The 24,397-nt window shown below is 42.5% G+C and overlaps 1 protein-coding gene across 2 annotated transcripts in view; it reads right to left on the bottom strand.

Moving 5' to 3' along the window:
• The window catches only part of TMEM39A (transmembrane protein 39A), a 39,443-nt gene extending 16,034 nt beyond the window's left edge, over positions 1–23,409 (bottom strand). The window contains exons 1-4 of one of the 2 annotated variants that reach the window (XM_042449577.1): positions 23,206–23,409; positions 5,286–5,479; positions 4,323–4,545; positions 300–383 (exon numbers count right to left, since the gene is read on the bottom strand). In XM_042449577.1, the coding sequence (XP_042305511.1) occupies positions 300–383; positions 4,323–4,545; positions 5,286–5,398 (420 nt within the window). In that variant the 5' untranslated portion in view covers positions 5,399–5,479; positions 23,206–23,409. The remainder of the gene's footprint in view (positions 1–299; positions 384–4,322; positions 4,546–5,285; positions 5,480–23,205) is intronic. The other variant, XM_042449578.1, reaches the window with a different exon arrangement.
• Between the last annotated feature and the right edge of the window lie 988 nt (positions 23,410–24,397).

The following is a 24,397-nucleotide window of genomic DNA, read 5'->3' as shown; positions in this document are numbered from 1 at the left end:
ACATTTCACGCCCCCGCGCGACTGTAAATAGTATCATTTGTCTATAAAATTGTTATAAGTACACCTCTGCATAACAGAGCTTCGCACCCCCCTTTATGGAGCCTCGCGCCCCCCCTGGGGGGCCCGCCCCACTATTTGAGAAACACTGGGCCAAGGTGAGTGGGCCAAAACAGAACATGGTTATTTTCATGCACTGCAAATGCATGCATGCACATGCATATGGGTGTGTACACACACCACATCACACACACTTTAAATTGAGATTATTAATTTGGGTGTAGTATCTGCTAAAATCTTACCTCAGAGATGAGGGCCCATACCAGCCTCCGCGCGAGCATCACTGTGATAAATGCTGCCAGATGGTAATCAATGAGGTGGAAGTTCTAAAATGTAAAAAGAAAAAGGGATTCACCACGGTGAAAGGAAAGGCTACAAAGGCAGGAAGTGCTGTGCTGAAATAGCAGAAACATTGGAGTCCCTACAGAGAAGAATTGAGATGCACTGTGGATCATTCCATACCTGCCACATAACTAGGGAAGAGAAATGGAGAGATTAAGTGCACTATTCCAGACAGAGGGTGTGTGTGTGTACATTTGACACCTACAAATAATACAGCCATTCTGTACTTACATATGGTTTTCCATCCCTCAATGTAAGGAGAGCATCTAGCAGAAGTCCCACCTCTGGGGCCAGGAAGGAAAGTTTCAATCACCTAATCTGACACTACAACTCTCACCGTTTTCTGCTGCTCCAGAGAATAGGACTCGAAACAACGGATGTAGGCTACAGGAAAAGAGATTCCACCTCAATATTAAGAGGATCTCTTCCAACTCTATGATTCTATGACACTGCAGCAAAATTTGCTCAATAACCCAAACACAAAACACAGAGTGAACTTCTTCAATCTGCATACACTTTGAAACATAGGGAATCAATTTACTCCTCTTGAAGAAAAATGTAGCCTGGGTATGGGGCTTATGACAAGGGAGAGAATGACCTGATTAGGATGACCCATGAAAAAGAACGTTCCTAAGGGGAACCAATTGGAATTCAGTACAGTGGTACCCCGGGATACGAATGCGCCGCCTTACGAAATTTCCGGGTTACGAAAAAAATCCATTGAAAAAAACTGTTCCGGGTTACGAAGGTTATTTCGGGTTACGAAAAAAAATTTGGTGCTTTTCGGCGCTTTTTCGCACGAAATCGCGGCTTTTCCCCATTAGCGCCTATGGCTTTTCGGCTTGTGAAAGCCTTTCGGGTTACGAAAGTGGCAGCGGAACGAATTAATTTCGTAACCCGGGGCACCACTGTATCATCTTTCTCCCTTGGGGCAGTTATTGTAGGGCATGTTTAAAAGTACCACAGCCTGGAGCAAAAAAGATATTGGCAACAATTCCAAGAATGGACCCCTCCTCGCCCAAAACCTTACAGATGCAAAACCACATGTAGGAATCATCCAAAGGATATTTTAAGTAAGACAAATAACATCTTTTTATAATATCTGATAAAAAGAATGTACAGCAAGGCCAGTAGTCACCTCTACTGAACTCCTCCAGTGGAGATGCCTTGCAGAAATCCACAGAAACACTCTCCCCAACACCATGAATTGAGTCAGATTGATACAGAAGCTTGGAGGCTCTGGCCTCTGAGGGAGAGAAGAGCAACCAGCATCTGCTGAACTTAGAAGCATAGAATCATAAAGTTAGAAGAGACCACAAGGGCCATCCAGTCTAACCCCATTCTGCCATGCAGGAACTCTCAATCAAAGCATCCCTGGCAGGTGGCCATCCAGCCTCTGTTTAAAGACCCCCAAGGAAGGAGACTATACCACTCTCCAAGGGAGTGTGTTCCACTGTAGAACAGCCCTTACTGTCAGGAAGTTCCTCCTAATGTTGAGGTGGAATCTCTTTTCCTGGAGCTTGCATCCATTGTTCCACATTCTAGTCTCTGGAGCAGCAGAAAACAAGCTTGCTCCCTCCTCAATATGACATCCCTGCAAATATTTAAACAGGGCTATCATATCACCTCTTAACCTTCTCTTCTCCAGGCTAAACATCCCCAGCTCCCTAAGATTTTCCTCATAGGGCATGGTTTCCAGACCCTTCACCATTTTAGTCGCCCTCCTTTGGACACGCTCCAGTTTCTCAATGTCCTTTTTTAATTGTGGTGCCCAGAACTGGACACAGTATTCCAGGTGAGGCAGAATACAGTGGCACTATTACTTCCCTTGATCTAGACACTATACTTCTATTGATGCAGCCTAAAATCCTATTGGCCTTGTTAGCTGCCGCATCGAACTGTTGACTCATGTTCAACTTATGGCTTACTTGGACTCCTAGATCCCTTTCACTTCATCATCTCCCCTACTGCCTTTTCCTTGTATGTTGTATCTTATTAGACTGTAAGCCTGAGGGCACTGAATTGTCTAATTCACAATATATTAGACACTCTGGGAGTCTTTTTGGGGTATAAATGCTCTAAATGAATTTTAAAAATCTATAAATGACTGGAAAGGAAAGCCAGAATTTTACTACCCAATGAAACTCTCTGTTCACCTACTGATTTAGTGCCAAGTTCTTGAAAAAATGAAAAAGAAACTGTGTTGTAAGAAACCCTACAATACACTCAGAACAAGTGCCCAGGAAGCATTCTGAGTCTACCATTTCCATTCATATGTAAAGGATGGATATCTTCACTCTCCATTCAGATGGAGAGGCAAAGAACATATGAATGCTATGATACATATGGGACACCTCTTCTTCCCCCCTGACCCGGTTTTGTCCCTCTCACCCTGTACTTCCAGAAAGAACATTTCAGCAATTTACAGCAATTACAGCAGAAACAAAGGCCTGATACAGACTGGTGCAAAGCACTGCCCTGGGGACGATTTTAGGGCTCGGAAGAGTGGAGCGTCTGTATGCTCCTGAGCTCTACAGCGCCATCCACACGGGGGCCACCATGATGACATACACATGGCGCACTGTCTAAACTGTGCCATGCCACATGTACGTCATCAGTGTGTGCGAGGACGGCAATGGAGCCACATGCACAGCACAAAAAGAACCCACCGTTTGATTGTTGCAGCCTCCGTGTGGGGCAAAAATGAGTGGCTGCAGGCTGCCCTTTCGAGGCGGTCTGTACAGCTCCATAGTCCTCAAGGAAAGTTCCCCATAACAGAAGCATGTAGTGCCCCCCCCCCCCCCGGGCAAGGAAGTCTAGTTAAGATTTAGAGGTGTTAATTTTACATACAGGATTCCAATATTTCAATGTACCATCAGTAAGAGAGAAGAGAAATGCAGCAACTCCAACTTCACTGTATTAAAAGTCACAGGACTTAGCTTTATTTGCCATAGAAAATGTACTGCCTGGGTGTCAAATATTACGTTTTGCTTAAAAATATTAAATACAGTTCTCAATTTGGTGAATTACTTGGGACCTATATGCAAAATTGAGAATTCACCATTAGAATCAAATCTCTACTGAAGTGCAAACCTGTAATAAGAGGTTCTTTCCATGTAACAGTGCTCAAAAAGATAGCTTTGTAGTTACAGCATTAAATGAAAAGAGCAGGGTGAATGGAGGATACATACTTCTTTGCTACTGATTTAGCATGAACTTTCATAAGTGCATTGATATCCAAAAAAGCTTGTGCTAAAATAAATTAATTTGTTTCCATCCCTTATTCCATCACTTTCCTATTTTGTTTCATGTGGGTGCAAGGCCCAGCATGCAGCATTTGACCCAACACTTTCTTTTATAAAAACAATGATTTGCAGCAGCATCAGCTGCAGCAGCAGCAGCATTATGGCTGCATAGATTAGCATGGTAGATAGCATTGTTTCCTGAAGATTTGCAGAGTTTTCAATTCTAAAAATGCCCAGTCATTCTTACATAACTTTATTCTCACCTTCCTTGATTCTACACTCTCTTCTCTGCCACAACTGCAGCACTTGGCACAAATAATTCAAGACAATTTGAAAACCCAAGTTTAGAAAACAGGATAATGTAAACTGGAGAAGTAGAGAGAGCAGAGGTTACTGTAGAACTATGCTTTGAGGCATTAGGATGCAGGGTAGAGTGTGTTGCAGTATGGACTGCCATTTCTTAGTTTCAAAGGCTACAAACAACATACAGTATAAATACACAGAGTCTACAGAAAATATGGGATTGCATTTCTCTCAGCTCCAATTTTCTTTCCTGTATAACTACAGGAACTATTTAGTGATGGCTGGTGATGTGGCTCAGTTTGTTCATGTCAGACATAATGTGCATCTCTGGACTAAATAAACTGTAAGGACACGTGACCAGTAAGAAACACTCACCAGTGATGTGCAGGAAGCAGGATGGTTGTATGGATACCACCAGACAGTCTTGTAGATATTAATATACTGAATAAAAAGGGCTACCAGCAGATAGATGAAAAAGAGGAACTCAAACAGAAGATTTCCGTCTACCGGCAGCTCTGGGATTCGGCAGTGTCGCACAGGCTCTGGAGTAATCAAGGCTGTGATAGGAGGAGCTGAGAGGCTGATAGCACTACCATTCCTGAAAACAAAAACACACATCAGTAACTCCTGCCATTGTTTTCAAATGTTGCTATAGCGTAAATAAAATCATCCTAAGAGAAACTTAGAACAACTCTCTAAACCTATCCTCTCTACAATGCAAATATGAGATTGAGAGAGGATGAGCTGACTCAGATCAGTTAATGAGCTCATAAGAAGTGAAAACTGACTTTAGTTCACAGTGCAGCCACTGCAGCATAGTTTTTCTTAGCTAATGAACATTCAAGTAAAATGCTATGAGCCTTACAACTATCCCAAAAGCATGGGACCAATATGTTTATCTCTGCACGGCCCATATTCTGGTTGCGAGAAGACGTATGTACAAGGAAGTATTTAGGATATTTTCAAAGATCACACGGAAGAATAGGGCCAGTAGCATAACTGAAAACATTCTCTGCCAAAGTTCTGATTAACAGTTAGGTCTCCCAGGAAGAACAAATAAAGTGCTAATTATTAGCATGATTTAATTCTCATTTGTTTCTTTCTTGTAGCCATAATGCTTTTTGCGACTTCCTAGGAAGAACACACTGATAATGAAATTCTAAACCGGGAATGCCTACTGAAAAACACAGCATGAGCCAAATACACCTCCAGGCAAAAGTTCTCCCCAACTCCGAAGACAAGAACAAAATATCAATAGTCAAAAGTCTGTTATGCAAAGCTCTATCAGATTATGACAGGCAATAAAACCCCAATTCCTGGTTCCCATTTTAACATCACCTGTTTCTCAGACCAGTGCCGTTGCCACAGTTCCCACCAACCAATGTCTGGAGAGAAGGCAAAGCTGAACGGCTTAGCTGCTGCCGGCTGGGTCCCCTCCTTCCACCGGGCATGACCAGGAACCAGTCCACCACTTCCACCTCTGGCAGCCTTTGCCCTGAAATCTTGGTGACAACCTAGTAGACTTCCCAACTCTACAAGTGAGAAGAGAAAAAATTACATTAGTTAACAGAATTATGCCTTTGGCACGCAAAAAACAAAGCAGATTTCAAATGTATTTTACATGTGTAACTCTCAAGGCCAAGGAGCTTATTAGGGGTGGGGTGGGGTGAAACACACTGCACAAATAATTCAGTTTGAAACCACTAACTGCCCTGGCTCAATGCAAGGGATTTCTGGGAACAGCTCTGGTGTCACAATAAACTATAATGCCCCAGGATCCCTAGCACTGAAACAGGGCAATTAAAGTGGTCTCAAACTAGATTATATCTGCAGTGTGTTGTGGACCAGAAGTGTCTAGCTACACATAGATGACATATTAGTAAAAGTCAAGAGCCCTGGCTTTTTAACTATCATCTGCCATCCCTGACTAACTTGTACAAACAACAGAAATGCATTAAAAAGCCAGAAGTGTAGATATTTTTTAGAACAGAACCCCAAGGATCCATTAATATTATGTATTAATAAGACGTTCTTTGTTAAAAATGAATCTTCACTAGAATAAATCTGCTTTTCTAGTTATGTCCTCCTAGACATCAGATTTCGTTGTTAGAAATTGTTAGTAGAAATTATGAATATTCATTATGTACAATGTAACAGTCATGTAATGGAGAAAAGAAATTCTGCAAGAGATTTATTATTATTATTATTATTATTATTATTATTATTATTATTATATTCATTTTAAACCATTTACATCCAGTCTATTCTCTAATACGGTATAAGCACCTTAAAAGAAATCAATATTTAATGATTAAAAACATCCATTATAGTGCAATATAGAGAAACGGCAGAAAAATGATCCACTGAGAAATCTACCCACTATAGTCCTTTGCAAAAAACTTACTGTGAAGGTGCATTTTGGTTGTTGAGCGGAGGAATCCACACAACTTGGGTTTCTCACCACCCAGAAACAGGCATGAAGAACTACCGAGGTCTCGCAACCATAGACTCATAAAGCTGGAAGAGGCCATAAGGGCCATCTAGTCCAACCCCCTGCCATGCTGGAACTCACAAACCAAGCACCCCCAACTCTGTTTAAAAATCTCCAAAGAAGGAGATTTCATCACACACTGCGACAGGATAGTTCATTGTCAAACAGCTCTTACAGTCGGGAAGGTCTTCCTAATGTTGAGGTGGAATCTCTTTGCCTGTAGTTTGAATCCATTGCTCCAGGTGCTACTCTCTGGAGCAGCAGAAAACAAGTTTGCTCCATGATCAATACAACATTCCTTCAAATATTTAGAGTGCTATCATGTCACCTCTTAACCTTCTCTCCTGCAGGCTAAACATATCCAGCTCCCTAAACTTCCCCTCATAGGGCTTTATAGTTTCCAGACCCTTCACCATTTTGGTCGCCCTCCTCTGGACACGCTCCATCTTGCCAACATCCTTTTTGAATTATGGTGTCCAGAACTGCACACGGTACTTTTATATAGCCAAAAACAAACAGACTTTGCTGACTCTTTCCCTCCAGCCATCCTAGAGACCAGTTTCATACGAGCCAAACTTGAATGCAAAGCAGACAGAAATTAGCAAAGAATGAAAAGGAAGGAAGGAAAGGAAGGAAGAACCCTTCACATTCCAGATAAAAAGGGAGATGAGCAGACACAATGGGAGGGGGTGGATTCCTCCTCTCAACAACCCAGAATACACCTTCATGGCAAGTACCCAATACCACATTCTCTGGGCTGGTGAAAGAAGGAACCCACATAACTGGGACATACCCAAGCTCCTTACTTGCTTCTTGAGGGAAATGACAGCATCCTGATCTTAACCATCTCTTGCTACACCCTTCTCTCAAACGTAGTATTCTTTGCTTTCAGCTTTTTGAATGAAATTTGGCTATAATGATGGAAGATGGAAAAGAGCTGGAAGAGACCTCAAGGGTCATCAAATCTAACTCCCTGCCATGCAACAAACTGTCCTACATATGGCCATGATTGGAGCGCTAGTGGAAAAACACTGCTGATGAGGCAGCTGCCCTTGTTGAGTGTGCCATGATATTAGATGGGTGAAGTATTTTGGCAATGTCATAAGAATGCATGGAATGTATAGAATCATAGAATTGTAGAGTTGGAAGAGACCACAAGGGCCATCCAGTCCAACCCCCTGCCATGCAGGAAATCCAAATCAAAGCATCCCCGACAGATGGCATGCTTTGATCCATGTGGCCATTATGGAGCGAGAAATCTTACATCTAAATGAGGATGGATTAAAGGACACAAACAAGGAGTCACAGCAATGGAAAGGCCTAGTTCTACAAACACAAATTTTTAGTGCTCTGTACATATCCAAACTGTGTCATAATGTTTCTTGTGGGTGTGAAGGGGAAAGCAGAAAGAGTTCTTGGGACAGGTGAAAGGTAGAAAGTACTTCAGGCATAAAGGATTACCTGGACATGTATGGCTCTCTTTTGGCTTTTTGGTACTGGAGAGGGTGGAAACCCTCTAAACTGATAAGAAATCCTTAGCAGATGCGTCTGGGGCTCCCTTGTAGCCAGACTGAGAGGTATCCTGGGCTTCCAAAAGTTGTTTAAAGATAGTGTATCTTTCCCAGGGTACACTACAAAGTGAGGCTTTTGCTCACTTTCCACAGATGACATTACTCAAAGGGGCTTTTGTTTGGTGAGAGAGGTGGTGGTGGTGGGAGTCACCTCTCCAACAAAGGGCTGAACAACTGCAGTTGTGGAGTCAAAGGCTTTCATGGCCGGCATCCATAGTTTTTTGTGGGGTTTTCTGACTATGTGGCCATGTTCTAGAAGAGTTTCTTCCTGATGTTTCGTCAGCACTCCTGCCTTCCCAGGGTCACACAGTATATATATCCCCAACTCCTTTCCAGGCAAGCATTATCTGAAGATGACAGCCACACATATGCTGGCGAAACGTCAGGAAGAAACTCTTCTAGAATATGGCCACATAGCCCGAAAACCCCACAAAAAATGCAGTTGTGCAGTGCTTCATCCCCTGAAGGAAGGGGGAACAGAGATTGAAACTGGTGATAATAATGGCCATGCTGCTCCTGGTTATGGAAGTGGTCATGCTATTCCTGGCCACAGAATCATAGAGTTGGGAGACCCCACAAGGACCATCCAGTGCAACCCTCTTCTGCCTTGCAAGAACTCACAATCAAAGCATCCCTGATAGATGGCCATCCATTCTTTGTTTAAAAACCTCCAAAGAAGGAGACTCCACCACTCTCCAAGGGAGTGTGTTCCACTGTCAAACAGCTCTTATTGTCAACAACTTCTTCCTAATGTCTGTTTTCCTGCTAGTGACCATGGTACTCTCTATTATATGAGAAGACTGATCCCTTCCTGGCCAAAGCCTCGGCATAAGCCTCCAGTGCTGCCTTTAGGGCATGGTTAACAACCTTGGAATCTGGCTGTGGGGAAGCAAGGGGGTTGCGTTGAATGGCTGACTCAAAATGCAACTCTTTTACTCTGAAGTTGACACTAAGTCAACCACGAACTGGCATGTTGGAGACTGAGGTGTGGTTGAGGCCAATATACCTTTGGTGTCATTTGACATTTTTCATTTTGGAAAATGGATGCAGCTTTGCAAGAACTGCTGACACTGAGATTGGCAGTTGAAAGCATATTGCTATTAATTATTATGTGTATACAATCTATAAGAATAATACCTTGCCCAATCTCTGCCATCAGATGTCTCTGTGTTTTAAATATTTTGTTCTTTCCTACTTTAGGTTCAGGCATATATACAGAATGTACTGGAAATATCCCACAAACATCAGTCTGGAAAACATGCATAGCTTGCTGGCAACAAGAAAATTGTTCCAGCTTTCCTAACTAACACATCATTTATCAAGCCATGTTGCTATCAACCTTGCAACTTCTTTTTGGTTCCAAACATATTCAAGATACAAACACCAACTGTCTACAACACTGTTTCCCAAACTTTGGTCCCCTGGGTGTTTAAGACTTCAAATCCCAGATGCCCCAGTTAGCTTGGCCAACTATCAAAAATTCTGGGAGCTGAGGTCCAAACCATCTGTAGGACCAAAGCTTGGGAAACATTGGTTTAAAAGGCCAGCAGGATAAGCAAGAGGTCAATGTGCTTTGTTCTTGATTTTTACAAACCTAGAAAAAGTTACAGTGGACCTTTGTTAATAGCTGGGGGCTTTGGTTCCCAGATCCCACACGTGGATAACAAAAATCCGGTGAGATGCTCAAGTCCCATTAATCATATATTGAAAGAGCACAACTTGGTCTTTTTTGTTTTTGTCCCCTCATATAAAACATGGAAAATAAATCACAAGGTTTGATTCTAGTTGAAATTCTATTAACTTTTTTTTGGACACATTTTCAAACCCATGGATGCTTGAATCCCGGTGTATAAAAAATCATCCTGTATATAAGAAGAGAACCGACTGTATAGTATAAGCCTAATCCATTTACTTCATTTTTAAACCTGGTAACATGAATGAATGTTTTATCCATAATGTCTGATTCTAAAGAAACAACTGGACTGGTAACTTCATAGTACAGAAAGAGCCCTGTAATTATACATTACAATACACGGTTTGATAACAGGATTTTAACGTTAAAACAAACTCTGCCAAATAAGAATAAGTCAGAGTCTAAACTTTGTTCTCTTTAAGTTTTCTTGTTGTTGCGTTTTTTTCTTCTGTCATTCAAAACTGCTATCTGCAATCACAAGTTAATGAATCACAGTCTAAATCTTGGCTGTGTGCCTAGTGTTTTTGGAAGGAAATGAGAATGAGGAGGACAAGGTTGGTGGCATTTGCACTTTGAAAATATATATTTCTGGTTCCCAACTTTTGCTGGATTCATTACTGATAATTTTGGCCGCCCAGCTAGAGCTGATGTTAATTCAGTTGGTGGTGGAGTAGGGGTGGGTTGCCAGAGCCCAAAAATGGGCTTGAGGTCACGTGGAATCCATGTCAAACCATTACTATAACTTGAAAGGTTAATTAATTATAATTAATGTATGTCTTCTGGCCTTTGGATACGAAGGAAGCTCTCTGGAGGCGCCCTTGCCGTGGTACTTTGGGGAGAGTTTGAAGTTCAGCAGTGATTATGAAGCACTCTTTCCAGTCTTATGAATAAGGGAAACCACTTTGAATCCAGTGTCAACACTCCCTTTGGTGGAAACAGGAAGAAAGATAATAAAGACAGAAACGATATGACCCAAGTGCTACTCCCAGTACTACTACTTGCCAATAAGGCAGAGATGATCAAATTGTTGCTGAAAACCTTGTAAGGACCCAGGTAATACGCGAAGGATTTCACGTTTAGGCATATGTGAAAGATCTTGCTGATTTTCTTTCAAACTTTTCATGCCTAGCATTCCATTTGGGAATCTTTCTATTTTAGGATTTTTACCACAAAACAAACACCTACTATAATCTGAATGGCATCAAGTATGGAACTATAATTACAGTTGTCCCTCCTTATCCATGGATTTTTTTTATCCAAAGATTCAGCCATCCCTGGCTTGAAAATGTTTTGTAAAAACTATAAATTCCAAATAGCAAACACTTGATTTTCCATTTTATATAAGGGGCACTATTTTTCTCATGCCATTGTATTTAACGATACCTGCAGTATCTACAGATTTTGTTACCCACGTGTGTCTGTGTGTGTATGTTCCTGGAACAAATCCCCCCAGCGAATAACAAGGGACCCACTGTATTGGTTATCTTATTACTGATCTACATTAAAATTATGATTTTCCACTTCAACACAAATGTCAACTGCACAAATCCAATTAAGGGTGCAGGTGATGAACATTGAAGAAAATCCTAAAATGCCTCTTACAGTAAATCTCAATTTCTCCAAGATTCTGATACATGTTGAGAACAATGGCCTGTTAACAGACAGCCAAAATAAAGCTGCTTCAAGTCACAGTGGAGGTATGGTGTTTCAATGATGCATGCGTTAAGAGTCCAGAAGTCGCACCAAAGCCACACTCCAGCCCTAAGGACTGGACATGGCTTTGGTGTGGCTTCTGGACTCTTAGGATGCATGCATCATTGCAACACCATACCTCCACTGTGACTTGAAAGCAGCTTTATTTTGGCGTCTGTAACAGGCCCAATGAATATTTTTTGTTTCCCGTAGATTTAAGACACTCAAGAACTCCACCCAACCTACTGATGGAAAACGGCACAGCTTGTTACAAAAGCTGCACAGCTTCCTCAGCAAAACTGCAGTTTTTCGGTCCTCTTGAGAACTGTGCAGCCTACCGTGAAAACTGTGCAGCTCTTGATACAGAAAAGACTTGCTTTCAGGCAGCCACGTGTGTTTTGGGCAAGATTGGGGCTTTTAAACTAACATATAACAGCAACGTTTCACAACAAAAACTACTGTGGTTGTAGCTTCAGTTGGAATGAGGCTCTTTTCCTGCTCTGCATATTTGGGTTGTGCAACTTTGAAACTAGCAAGGGCTGCCAGCCACAATACAGAACGTTCTACCAAACTTGTTCATATAGTGGTCTATTATGCACTTTAGTGTTGCATTTTCTCTACTTTCCCCAATGCATAGATGGAAACTTTTTGTGAGAACTTTGATGTGCCATTTTTTCACCAACTCACGTTTCAGCAATGCAAAAAGCAATGGTTTGATTTTAGAAATTTTGATTTTAAAAGAAAAACAAATAGATGTGTCAATATATTGATTCTATGTAAGTTTACTGTTAAGGTGCTTGAAATCCAGTGCACCAGTTCTCCTTGCTCTCGAAATGGGAGGTGTACGTGAACTCCTTCACGATGTGTAAGTCACAATTTGTTGCATCTAAAGCAATGGCCACGGCAATTATAACATACTACAATATATTCCAGAAGACAGAAGATCTAGCATAATAACTTGCTAATAACTATATTTTTTCCTACTTTGTATTGGACATATCTTAAACATTGCATTAAAACAAAGAGCATTTTCCCTTGAAGCCTTCTTCTTCGGGAAAAAAATAAAATAAATTAGATGATGGAATATTTCTTTTAGCATGGTAAATCAAAGGACTTAAGATGCAAATAAGATTGTTAAATTATTTTTAATGTGTGCGTAAATATAAGATTGTGCCATTTCCAAATTTAGAATTTAGCTACTAAACTTATTCTAGTGGCAACTGTGTTAAAAATTGCAGTTTTTAATATGACCAATAATCATCAAGTAGGAAATTTACCTAAAAAACTGGGTTAGAATAACAATAAAGGGGCAATTAATTCCTCTTGTGATGTGAAAAAAGTAACAAAACTTTAAGACCTTCCTAGCGGTCTTTAACACAAGGGGGGGAGGGCGGGCTGGCCATCTTTTCGGGATGCTTGATGTGCTTGCATGGCAGGGGGTTGGACTGGATGGCCCTTGGGCTCTCTTCCAACTCTATGATTCTATGATTCTATATGTTGGGGATTTGTAACACGTGGGGAAAACCAGTACTTTAGTTTTATCCTAGTTCACTTGAAATTAGTTTTTTACAGTACAGTTGGCCCTCCATTTTTGTGCCCCAATAACAGAGGTCGCCCCTCCGTGAATATCCAAGATCTCAGGTCTGCTAGAAAGGAGGGCCACTGTATTCAGAAAATGCATTTAGTAATCTAGTCAGTCCCACTTTTGTCTGTGATAGAAGTACAGCATCATCTACATACAATATAGAGATTTTCTTAGGTCAAAACCACACTGTAGCAATAATCCAGTTTGAGACCGCTTTAACTGCCCAGGTTCAGTGCTAGGGAATCCTGAGAATTGTAATTTATGTTGGCATCAGAGCTGTCTGACAGAGAAGGCTAAATGTCTCACAAAAGTACAGTTCCCAGAATTCCCTAGCATTGAGTCAGGACAGTTAAAGGGTCTCAAAACTGGATTATTGCTGCAGTGAGTTTTGGACCTCTGTCGATACTAAAATATGGACTATACAGAACTTATGTTTCAGTATCATGCCTTTTTCCAACCTCAACGCTAATCGACCCATAATTTTTCACATTCGTTTAGGCTGGCCCTTCCAAAGATATTGGCTATCTATGGACTTTGAAACTATGGCCCCATACAGACAGGCCAAAATAAAGCTGCTTCGGGTCACTTTGGAGGTATGCTGTTTAAATGAGGCATGCGTCCTAAGAGTCCGGAAGCTACGCCAAAGCTGTGTGGCTTTGGTGTGGCTTCCGGACTCTTAAGATGCATGTGTCATTTAAACAACATACCTCCAAAGTGACCCGAAGCAGCTTTATTTTGGCCTGTCTGTACAAGGCCTATATTCACTACCAACGTAGGTACACCTACAAGTATCAATTTATGCTACTATGCCTACTTATATGCACAGAATAAGCTGCTTAAGGAAAGTATGCTTAGTTTTTATTAGAGGAAAACAGGCAAAGATTGGCACATCAGGAACCAATGGGACTTCGGCCCCACTACACTGAGAAAAGAAGACTGCTCCTCATGACAGTCTGTGTTGGGCCAGCCAAAGTGCCCATTTAAATTCTATGACATCTCATCCATATGTGTAAGGAATATTTAGACTATATAGAAATGCCCACTACAGGCAAATGTGTGTAAAAGTAGGTCCAACAACCAATTTAAGTCAAGAAGAGCCACTGCTGACTGGGAGATCATAAACCAAGAAGTGGCTGAGTAAGGAGGGATTTTCTCTGCCTCCTCTTTTGTCCACTTTGGCAGCTTTTCCTATGGTGAAAGCAATTTGGAAATGGGAAGTAACAAGGAAGGAAAACACCATCCTTCTTCTTGTGTCTTTTTAGACTATAAGCCTGAGGACAGGGAACTGTCAAATTAACAATCTGGATGCTGCCCTGAGAGCCTTTATGGCTGAAGAGTGGGATAGAAATACTCCAAATAAACAAATAAATACAGTGGTACCTCGGGATACGAAATACCCAGGTTACGAAATTTTCGGGATACGAAAAAATCCCATTGGAAATAATTGTTCCGGGTTACGAATGTTTTTTCGGGTTACGAAGAAAATTTTTGGTGCTTTTCGGCGCTTTTTCGCACGAAACGCGGCTTTTCCCCATTAGCGCCTATGGCAATTCGGCTTACGAAGGCTTTTCGGGTTACGAAAGCGGCCGCGGAACGAATTAATTTCGTAACCCGAGGCACCACTGTACTATGAAGACCTTTTGCTAATCTAAGCAGGTGAACTGACTACACATTCATGCATATACAGTACATCTAACAGAAGGTTTGTACCCAAAGGAAGATAAAACCAAATTATAACAATCCATTTGCCAGCGATTTTTCTTTCTTTGCAAATTCCTAAACGCTTTCTCCAAAATACAAACACCTTCAAGGGAGCATGGCTACCTGTCATGAATTATACATATACATATATATGCATGCAAGAAATAAAATAATAATTATAATAATAGCAATAATTGTAATAATAATAATAATATAGCAATAATAGTAATAGTTATTATTATATATTACTGTTTCTCACAGACCTAGAAACTAGTATTGAATCAGTTAAAAGTTAAAATCTAAGCAGAAGAATTCTTCATCTCTGTGTATGTGTGTTCCTTAAAGTTGACTGTGAACTTATGATGACTTTTCTAAGCTCGCAATGGTTTAGCAGACTCTGCCTTATGACTCTATGGAAACTATGGTTTGTTCTAAAAGAAATGGGACTTCCACGGCATCTGATTATTCTGAATCTATACTCTGGACAAGAGACAATTGTCAATGGCATATTATAACAATCCCTGTTCCATTTCCAGAGGCCATTGCATCTAGATCAGAATGCTGAAGAGGTGAAAAAATCAAGGCGCAACAGAAAGCTGCGTGTGAGAATGTTCATAGGAATTTCCTTGCACACTCTATTATCAATGGACAATGTGTGTAACGTTACCAAAATCCAAGTATATGCTCCAACTACAGATGCAGAAGAAGAAATTGAGAGATTCTGTGATGCAGTCCAGGAACAAGCTGACAAGACACCAACACAGGATTTCAAGCTAATCAAAGGTGACTGGAAGACTAAAGTCAGCAGCAAAGAATAATCAAAAACGGTAGGGAGATTCGGACTAGGTATAAGAAATAAAGCAGGAGAGCGTCTAATAGAATTTTGTGAGGCCAATGACCTACTGACTGCAAATACCTGCTTCACACAGCCAGATGGAGATTATGCACATGCACATCACCAGATGGGCAACAAAAAAATCAGATAGATTATATAATTTGAAGCAAATTATGGAGAAGCTCTATTCTTCAGGCTGAAACCAGACCAAGCGCTGACTTGTAGCACAGAACTGATTATAGCAACCAAAGGAGAAAGCAAAAACCATCATAATATCAAAACATGGACATCTTAATTCACGGACAATGTAAGAAATAGATTCACACTATTATATATAATAGATCAAGAACCTGAAGAATTGTGGGCAGATGCCAAGGACATCATCAAGGAAGGATCCAGGAAGGCACTGACAGTGGTCAAAGAGAAAGAGAGCTAACAATGGATCACAGATGAAGCACTTCATGCAGTACAAGAGAGCAGAGAGGCAAAAGCAAAGGGAGATAGGAGCAAAACCAGAAACATGAATACAAACATACAATGTCTGGTGCACAAGGATAAGGAGAATTAATATAATGATCAATGCAGAGAAACAGCAGACAATAACAAAAGGGGAAGAACAAGAGACCTATTCAAAAAAATCCGGGAAACCAAAGGGAAAGTCAAACCAAGGGCCGGTGCTATATGGGAAAACAAGAACATACCATGATCCCTAGTGCCTCTTCATTTCCTGAAACCTGCTTGCACCTGTGGGATCTCTCGTTCCATATATGGCATGAAAAATAAATACACAATCTGGGTTCATAAGTACTGCTAGTGTGAACTGCATCTTCTGATTCTGCTAAATGTCCAATCATTTTTTATTTGCCTTGCTCACAACTTAATTTTCCAGATATGCTCTTGGTCTCGTGTGTTATGCTCCTCTCTTCTTGCCATTGTTTTTATTCTGGTTCAGAACTCTCATTCGTTTCAAAAAGATGTACAGTGCGTATCAAGATACCTAATGGCAAAACTAAGGCACTGGATACTGTACGATCGATACTATGCAGGAATGTCTGGCACTCTTGCTACTAGTCTGAGCAATTTTAACAGCTCCTTACTAGGAAATGTAAACAGCACTTTACACACCCTTACCAATCTTGCTGCAAAAATTCCTATCGCACATGCAGAGACACTTTTATATTGCCAGTTGGATTATGTCCAGGATTGGGCAGCAATGCAACATCCCACAGGGCTACTGGACTACAATGGATCTTAGTCCAGACTGAAGTGCTGTGCACAGTACTTATAATGGATGTAACTGGGCATGCACAGTCTGAAGGATTAGCAGTGAAAATCCTCACACTATCAAATTCAAAATGGATGTGAGAGGCAGCTTCCCACCAATTCCAGAATGCTATAAACTGAGCACCCATGCATTCAATGAACAAATGATTAAGAAGCTAAAGGAAAGAACAAAACTTTGGTGGCTCTTCATCTCAAGAAACTTCTGAATGCATGTTAAGGCATGTCTACTCAGGAAGTACAGCTTCTTTATACAACCTTCCATATCATCATGAGTAAAGTTTCCAATCAATAGTCTTTCTGCTTATTATGTCTGTTTCTCCATACAAAAACCCTCAATTGTTTTAAGCATAATAATTAGTATACTATTTTTTTTTGGGGGGGGGGGGTCTTACTTGAAATTATAAAGTTACTCTGAGAATGAGATTTATTATTAAATACCCATTACTCATGAACATAAATATGTAGATCAATACATCAAACCCAAGGCAAACCTATTGTAGTCCAATATGCACCTGCAGCTTCCTGCGTTACAAAGCCCACAAAGTAGTTGAGATACAACTTCCTGTAACAGTTGATAGCACTCCTCTCATTTAAACTAGCACTAACAAATTTCGTATCGCTTTCATGTTAAATAATCAAACCTTAATCAAACCTGGAACTATTTTATTCTGACCACCCCAGTTGTCAGTTAGAAATTATTACCAAATGTAAAAGTATGGACAAATTCTAGGTGGTAATGCTGTGATGGTAATGTGGCATTTGGATATAACTTGTAGGAAAACGTGTGTATTTTAAACTAGCGTTTCAAGGTAGGTTCAGGCAGTTTCTAAGTTTTGTTGAGGTTCTGAAAAGTAAGCCTCAAATTCCTGAAAACTCTGGGAATACTTCATCAAAACAAAACCAGTGCTAGCAAATATATAAGTGTTAGTAGCCAAAGGGCACACATTTTTGTGTGCCAAACTACAGTAACAAAGATAATGCTCCAATCAAGCCTCAGGGTCTACACTAGTTGGGAAGGATGTTGATTTTTATTTATATCCCGCCTCTCTGGCAAAGTCAATCAATAAAATTTTATCACTTTTACAACATAAAATCCAATTCAACCCAATATCCCCATAACCCATCCTCCCCTAAAACAAGATTAAACATTAACAGTTTAAAACATACATTAAAATCAGGATCAATTAACAGAAATCTAGACCTATTTTCTAAGCCTCCTTTCCCTGGAGGCCCATCAGTGGACACAAAGGAGTATTTGGAATCTATTCTTTAAGTCAGTGGTTCTCAACCTTCTTAATGCCGTGACCCTTTATTATAAGCTTGTTACAGACTGCCAAAATAAAGCTGCTTCGGGTCTCTTTGGAGGTATATTATTTAAATGATGCATTGGTCCTAAGAGTCTGGTGGTCGCGCCAAAGCCACTCTCCATTCCTAAGCACTGGAGTGCAGCTTTGGTGCAGCTTCTGGATTCTTAGGATGCATGCATCATTTAAACAGCATACCTCCAAAGAAACCCGAAGCAGCTTTATTTTGGCAGTCTGTAACAGGCCATAGTTTCTCATGTTGTGGTGAAACCCCAGCCATAAAATTATTTCATTGCTATATGCAAATATGCGTTTTCCGATGGTCTTAGGCGACCCTTGTGAAAGGGTCATTCGACCCCCAAAGGGGTCCCAACCCACAGGTTGGGAACCATTGCTTTAAGTTCCACCTCTAACAGGAAAGTAACAATTCCTGGTACTTAGCTGATGGATAGACAAAACGTAGAGAGGTATGTTTACTCAGAAACAAATGAAATACTACCCATGAATTCTCTGGGACTTACTTCCATACACAGTGGGCCCGCCACATTCGCTGGGGTTAGAGGCACAGAAACCCCACAAAATTGGAAAAACCTCAAATAATAATAAAAAGGTCTATTTGTTTTTACCTGAGAGCACCTCCCTAGGAACTCTAGGCCCTGTAGTGCAACTCTAAGGTCAGTATCTTAGGATCACAGACTCACAGATCTGGAAATGACTACACGGGCCATCCTGTCCAACCTCCAGCCATGCAGGAACTCACAATCCATTGTTCCATGTTCCACTCTCTGGAGCAGCAGAAAACAAGCTTGCTCCATGATCAATACAACATTCCTTCAAATATTTAGAGTGCTATCATGTCACCTCTTAACCTTCTCTCCTGCAGGCTAAACATATCCAGCTCCCTAAACCTCCCCTCATAGGGCTTTATGATTTCCAGACCCTTCACAATTCTAGCTGCCCTCCTTCCTTTGGACATGCTCCAGCTTGTCAAAATCCTTTTTGAATTGTGGTGCCCATAACTGGACAACACAGTATCATTCCAGGTGAAAGCAAAATAGAGTTGACACTTTTACTTCTCTTGATCACATTGGCTTTTTTAGCTGCAGCACCCACACTGTTGACTCACATTCAACTTGTGGTCTACTCCTAGATCCCTTTCACATGTACTCTTGTTAAGCCAGGTGTCCCCCATCCTATATCATTTCATTTCATTTTTTTCTGCCCAGGTGCACTACCTTACATTTCTCCCTGTTCATGTTCATTTTGTTAGTTTTGGCCCAGTTTTCTAATCTATTAAGGCCATTTTGAATTTTGATCTTCTCCTCTGGGGTATTGTGCTGGAACACCTATTCCAAAATGCAACAGGAGAACCATCAGAGCAGTTAAAATGGAATAGCAATGCTTTAAGAGTGTTCTCTGTGGGGATCTCTGGATCCTCCAGTGTGACATTTGGTGAAAGCTGACCACAGATTTGTGCTGGAGGACTTAGGCATGGTACAGACTGCCCAAAAAGGCTTCCCGACGGCGGAAAAAGAACCTGCAAAAAGCGGGTTCCTTTGAAGCCGAGGCGGTGGCATAACAAGTGCACCACTGGTACACTTGTTACGTAAGTGCCGCGCAGCACTGTGGAGCTGCCGCGTGGCACTTATGTAACAATGGTGGTGCCCATGTATACAGGGCGCCGCCATTGTTACGCCCTCGTCACATGCAAGGGTTGCGGGGCATGTGGGCACATAATGAAGGCGTCTAAAAGGCCTGTATGTACCGGGCCACAGAGATTCTTAGAGAGAACATATTAATTGAATCCATGAATAATCAAATCTGTAAAAGTCAAAGCCACAAACATGGAGGTCTGACAATATATATACACAGGAAAGTATCCTAGGCAGTAGATACTCACACTTTTTAAACAGATAGTAAAACCTGAAAGCCCCATCCACCTGCTACTAAGCGCCTTAAAAAGTCAAGGTTTTATAACAAAGAAACCTCTGGACATTTTCAAGCATGGATTTCAAGCATGGGACCAAGTTTTGCAAGGTAGGGCTTATGAGAGAGAGAGAGATAAAGAAGTCTGAATTAGACTCCATGGCCTGATTCTGAATAAGATCCATCAAACACATATGATTATTCCCCCTAGTCTCCTCTCCCCAATCCAAGGATTTCTCTATTGGGGGAGGGCACCCTAATTCCTACATGTGATTATTCCATTTCTCCTAATGAAGAAAAAGTTGTTGGTTAAAAAGCAGCTAAAAGAGAGAAAAAGAGAAAGTGATTGGGAACAAAGGCAGCCACGTGTTTTGAATGCCTTCAAGTCATTTCCAATTGATGGTGACCCTAAGGCCATGAACTTATCATGGGCTTTTCTTAGCAAGATTTGTTCAGAGGTGTTTTGCCCTTACCTTACTCTGAGGCTGAAAGTGTGTGACTTGCCTAAGGTCATGTATGCATTATATACATACACACATTTGTTGTTGTTGTGTGTTGACTCACTGCCAACTTATGGCCACCATATCATGGAGTTTTCTTGGCTATGTTTCTTCAGAGGAGGTTTGACATTGACTTCCCCTGAGGCTCAGAGTGTGTCTTTTCCAATATATGCATGCATATTATACACATACACAAGTTGTTGTTTGTAGAGAGATCTAGTGGCACCTTTGAGACTAAATGAAAGAAAGGAGCTGGCAGCATGAGCCTTCCTAGATTTCAGTCTACTACTTCCTCAGATGCTTTTTGTTGTGTGCTTTCAAGCCCTTTCCGACCTCTGGGGACCCTAAGGGAACCCTAGCATGGGTCTTCCTTGGCAGATTTCTTCAGGGGGATTTGCCATGGCCTCCCTCTGAGGCTGAGAGTGACTTGTTGAAGGGTTTCCATGGCCGAACTGAGATTCGAACCCAGGTCTCCAGAATCATAATCTCACAATCAAACCTATTGGAAGGATTTCGCATTCTCTCTCCCCCTCCTTAGATAGATAGATGCAAATCCTGTTGTCTCTCCCCTCAATGCAAACATCCCATTTGCTCCTACTGAATCACAGGGCAGTGACTTTTTGGGAAGTTCTCTCTCACACAAAAAAGATTTTCTCCTGAAGCGCTGGGCTCCCCATCTTCCTCCTTTTTCAACTTTCTTTGGAAAGACGGTGAGATAAAGATTCCTTCTTTACCCGAACTACTCATTCACTAGAATTCAAAGATATAGCCATGTTAGTCTGTGGAGTCAGGATATGGAGAGACCTTGTGGCACCTTTGAGACTAGCTGGAAGAAAGACGTTGGCAGCATAAGCTTTCATAGACTTCAGTCTACTTCCTCAGATGCATTTTGTGGAGTGGAAAGCCATACCCAAAGGATTTCGAATCTAAATTGACATTCTCACATACCAATGGCATATATATGTCTGTCCCTGGCCTTCCACTCTACTAAACGCATGAGGAAGTATATTGATGTCTATGACACAGGACAGACCATTCAAAAAGGATGGTCTCCCAGTCCCCTGGTTTGCTGCGCGAGGGAGCCATAGCGGACAAACCGCGCAGCTCCCTCACGCAGCAAAAAGAACCTGCAAAAAGCGGGTTCTTTTTGTGGCGCGATTGTGATGCCGCAGTGCGCCAATGGCGCACTTGCAGCATCACAATGACGCAGGGACGTGCGGACGCTAGGTTCCGTCACGTCAAAATGGTGGCGCCCGTGTGTACAGGACGCTGCCATTTGACGCCCTCGTCATGTGCAGGGGGCATCTGGATGTGCCGCCCCTCGCACGTCACGAGGGTGCCCCATAGGGCTGTCTGTAAGGCACCTATGAATGCTTATGCTGCCCACTTTTCTTTCTTTCAGTGAGTCTCAAAGGTCCTACTAGATCTCCCTACACTGTTATCATCATCACCATCATCATCATCATTATATCCAACTGCATCTGAGGGAGTAGACTGAAGTCTATGGAAGCTCCTGCTGCCAGCTTCTTTCTTCCAGCTAGTCTCAAAGCTGCTGCAAGATCTCACTGCATATTGATTCTACAGACTAACACAGCTATATCTAAATATACTACAGTACATTATAGTATATTACTGTGTACAGTATACTAAATATTATCTTAGGAAGTAGACTTTAAGCCTAAGAAAGCTCATGCTAACTTCTTTCTTCCAGTTGGTATGAAAGGTGCTACAAGATCTCTCTACATCATCATCACCAAATGCATCTGAGGGAGTAGACTGATGCCTAGGGAAGCTCCTGCTGCCAACTCCTTTCTTCCAGTCAGTCTCAAAGGTGCTGCAAGAAGATCTCTCTATGTACTCATTAGCTAGATTATGATACCTGCTGAGTCTATGTATTTATGTAAAGTCATTAGTAAACTATGGCCTGTTACAGACTGCCAAAATAAAGCTGCTTTGGGTCTCTTTGGAGGTATGCTGTTTAAATGATGCATGGGTCCTAAGAATCCAGAAGCTGCACCAAAGCTGCACTCCAGTGCTTAGGAATGGAGTGTGGCTTTGGCGCAACCTCCGGACTCATAGGACCCAGGCATCATTTAAATAGCATACCTCCAAAGAAAGCTGGAGCGGCTTTATGTTGGCAGTCTATAACAGGCCTTTGGTTTAAACAGCAAGCTATCTGTGTTGTTTGTGAGCCAGTCTCCATCCTTAGAGAATCACAGAATACTAAAGTTGGAATAAGCCCAACTGACATTCTGTCCAACCCTATTCTGCCATGCAGGAACTCCCCATCAAAGCATCCCTTGTGGCAAATGGCCACCCAGCCTCTGCTGGAAGACCTCCAAGGAGGAAGACTGCACTCGACCCTTACTGCCAGGAGGTTCCTCCTCATCTTGAGGTGGGGTCTCTGTTCCTGGGGTCTCCTGCAGAAGCCCCCAACCAGGCAAGGGCTCTGCTGAGTGAATGCTGAGAGGCTGGGCGTGTGATCTGCCTTGCTCTTCACATGTGTTTCCGTTCCCTGAACAAAGGCTGAGCCTGAAGGGAGCCTGAGTGGCCCTACAAAGCCAGGGCGCCCCTGGGGAGTGTGGGGAGGCCAGCCAGGGCCGGGGGGCTCCACACACAAAATGGAGGCGCCCCTGGGGCTGCTCAGCCGCCGTGGGCCCCAGTTCCCTCACTCACCGCCTCCTCAGCCGCACCATCAGCGGGGGCTGCTCCTGCTCTCGCCAGGGCCGGGGCCCAGGAGCCCTCCAGGCTGAGGAGGGGGCGCGGCGCGTCCCTCCCGACTGCCTCCTCCTCCTCCTCGCTTCCCTCTCGCTGTCGTCGCCGCGACGGCTGCGTCGCCTGCCCTGAAGAGACGTGGCAAGGAGGGAGGATGCGCTCATCACTGCGCGACCGCAGCAGCGGCGGCAACCAACCCGCGAAGGAGGAGGAACAAAATGGTGGCGGCGGCCATCTTGGGGGTGGCACGGGCTCTCGAGGCGGCCATCTTGGGAGTGGCACGGACTCCCGAGGCCCACGTTTTAGAGGAACGGAGGCGCCGGCGGCCATATTGGGGGTGGAACGCATTCCCCAAGGCCCGCAGTCAAAGGAACAGAGACGGGGCGGCCATCTTGGGGGTGGCACGGACTCCCAAGAAGGCCCACTAGTGCTCACTGAGGAATTCTGGCCCCAGAATTTGGAATATGAATTTCCTACTAGGAACAATGCTGCAGCTGAAAATAAACTATGTTTCCTTTCCAGTCGAGCTCCTTGGTCTCCCCTGCTCATTTCTGGTTAAAAATTCTGGGTTTAATATAATCAATAATCTATAATCCACTTGAGGGTGGAATGGGCTCCTGAGGCGGCCATCTTGGGAGTGGCATGGACTCCCGAGGCCTACGGCTCAAAACAACTGAGGCGGCCATTTTAGGGGTGGAACGCATTCAAGCAAGGCGAGGCGGCCATCTTGGGGGTGGTATGGACGCTTGAGGCGTCCATCTTGGGTGTGGCACAAACTCCCAGGCCGCAGGCTTAAAGGAACTGTGGGAAAAGGAGGGAAGGGAGGCAGGCAGGCATTCAAAGATACAGCAGTGTTAGTCTGTGGAATCAGTATGTAGTGAGATCTTTTAGCACCTTTGAGACTCACTGAAAGGAAGAAGTTGGCAGCAGGAGCTTTCCTAGACATAAAGTCCAATCCTGAGATAATATTTAGTATCCTGTATACTGTAGTATATTTAGATATAGCCATGTTAGTCTGTAGAGAGATCTTGAAGCACCCTTGAAACTCACTGAACGAAAGAGGTTGGCAGCAGGAGCTTCTTTCCTAGACTTAAAGTCTACTTCCTCAGATGCATTTTGTGGAGTGGAAAGCCATACCCAAAGGATTTCGAAT

Source organism: Sceloporus undulatus, chromosome 2 (assembly GCF_019175285.1).
Source record: "Sceloporus undulatus isolate JIND9_A2432 ecotype Alabama chromosome 2, SceUnd_v1.1, whole genome shotgun sequence".
Classification (NCBI taxonomy): Eukaryota; Metazoa; Chordata; class Lepidosauria; order Squamata; family Phrynosomatidae; genus Sceloporus; species Sceloporus undulatus.
This window is presented reverse-complemented; position numbering and strand designations above follow the sequence as displayed.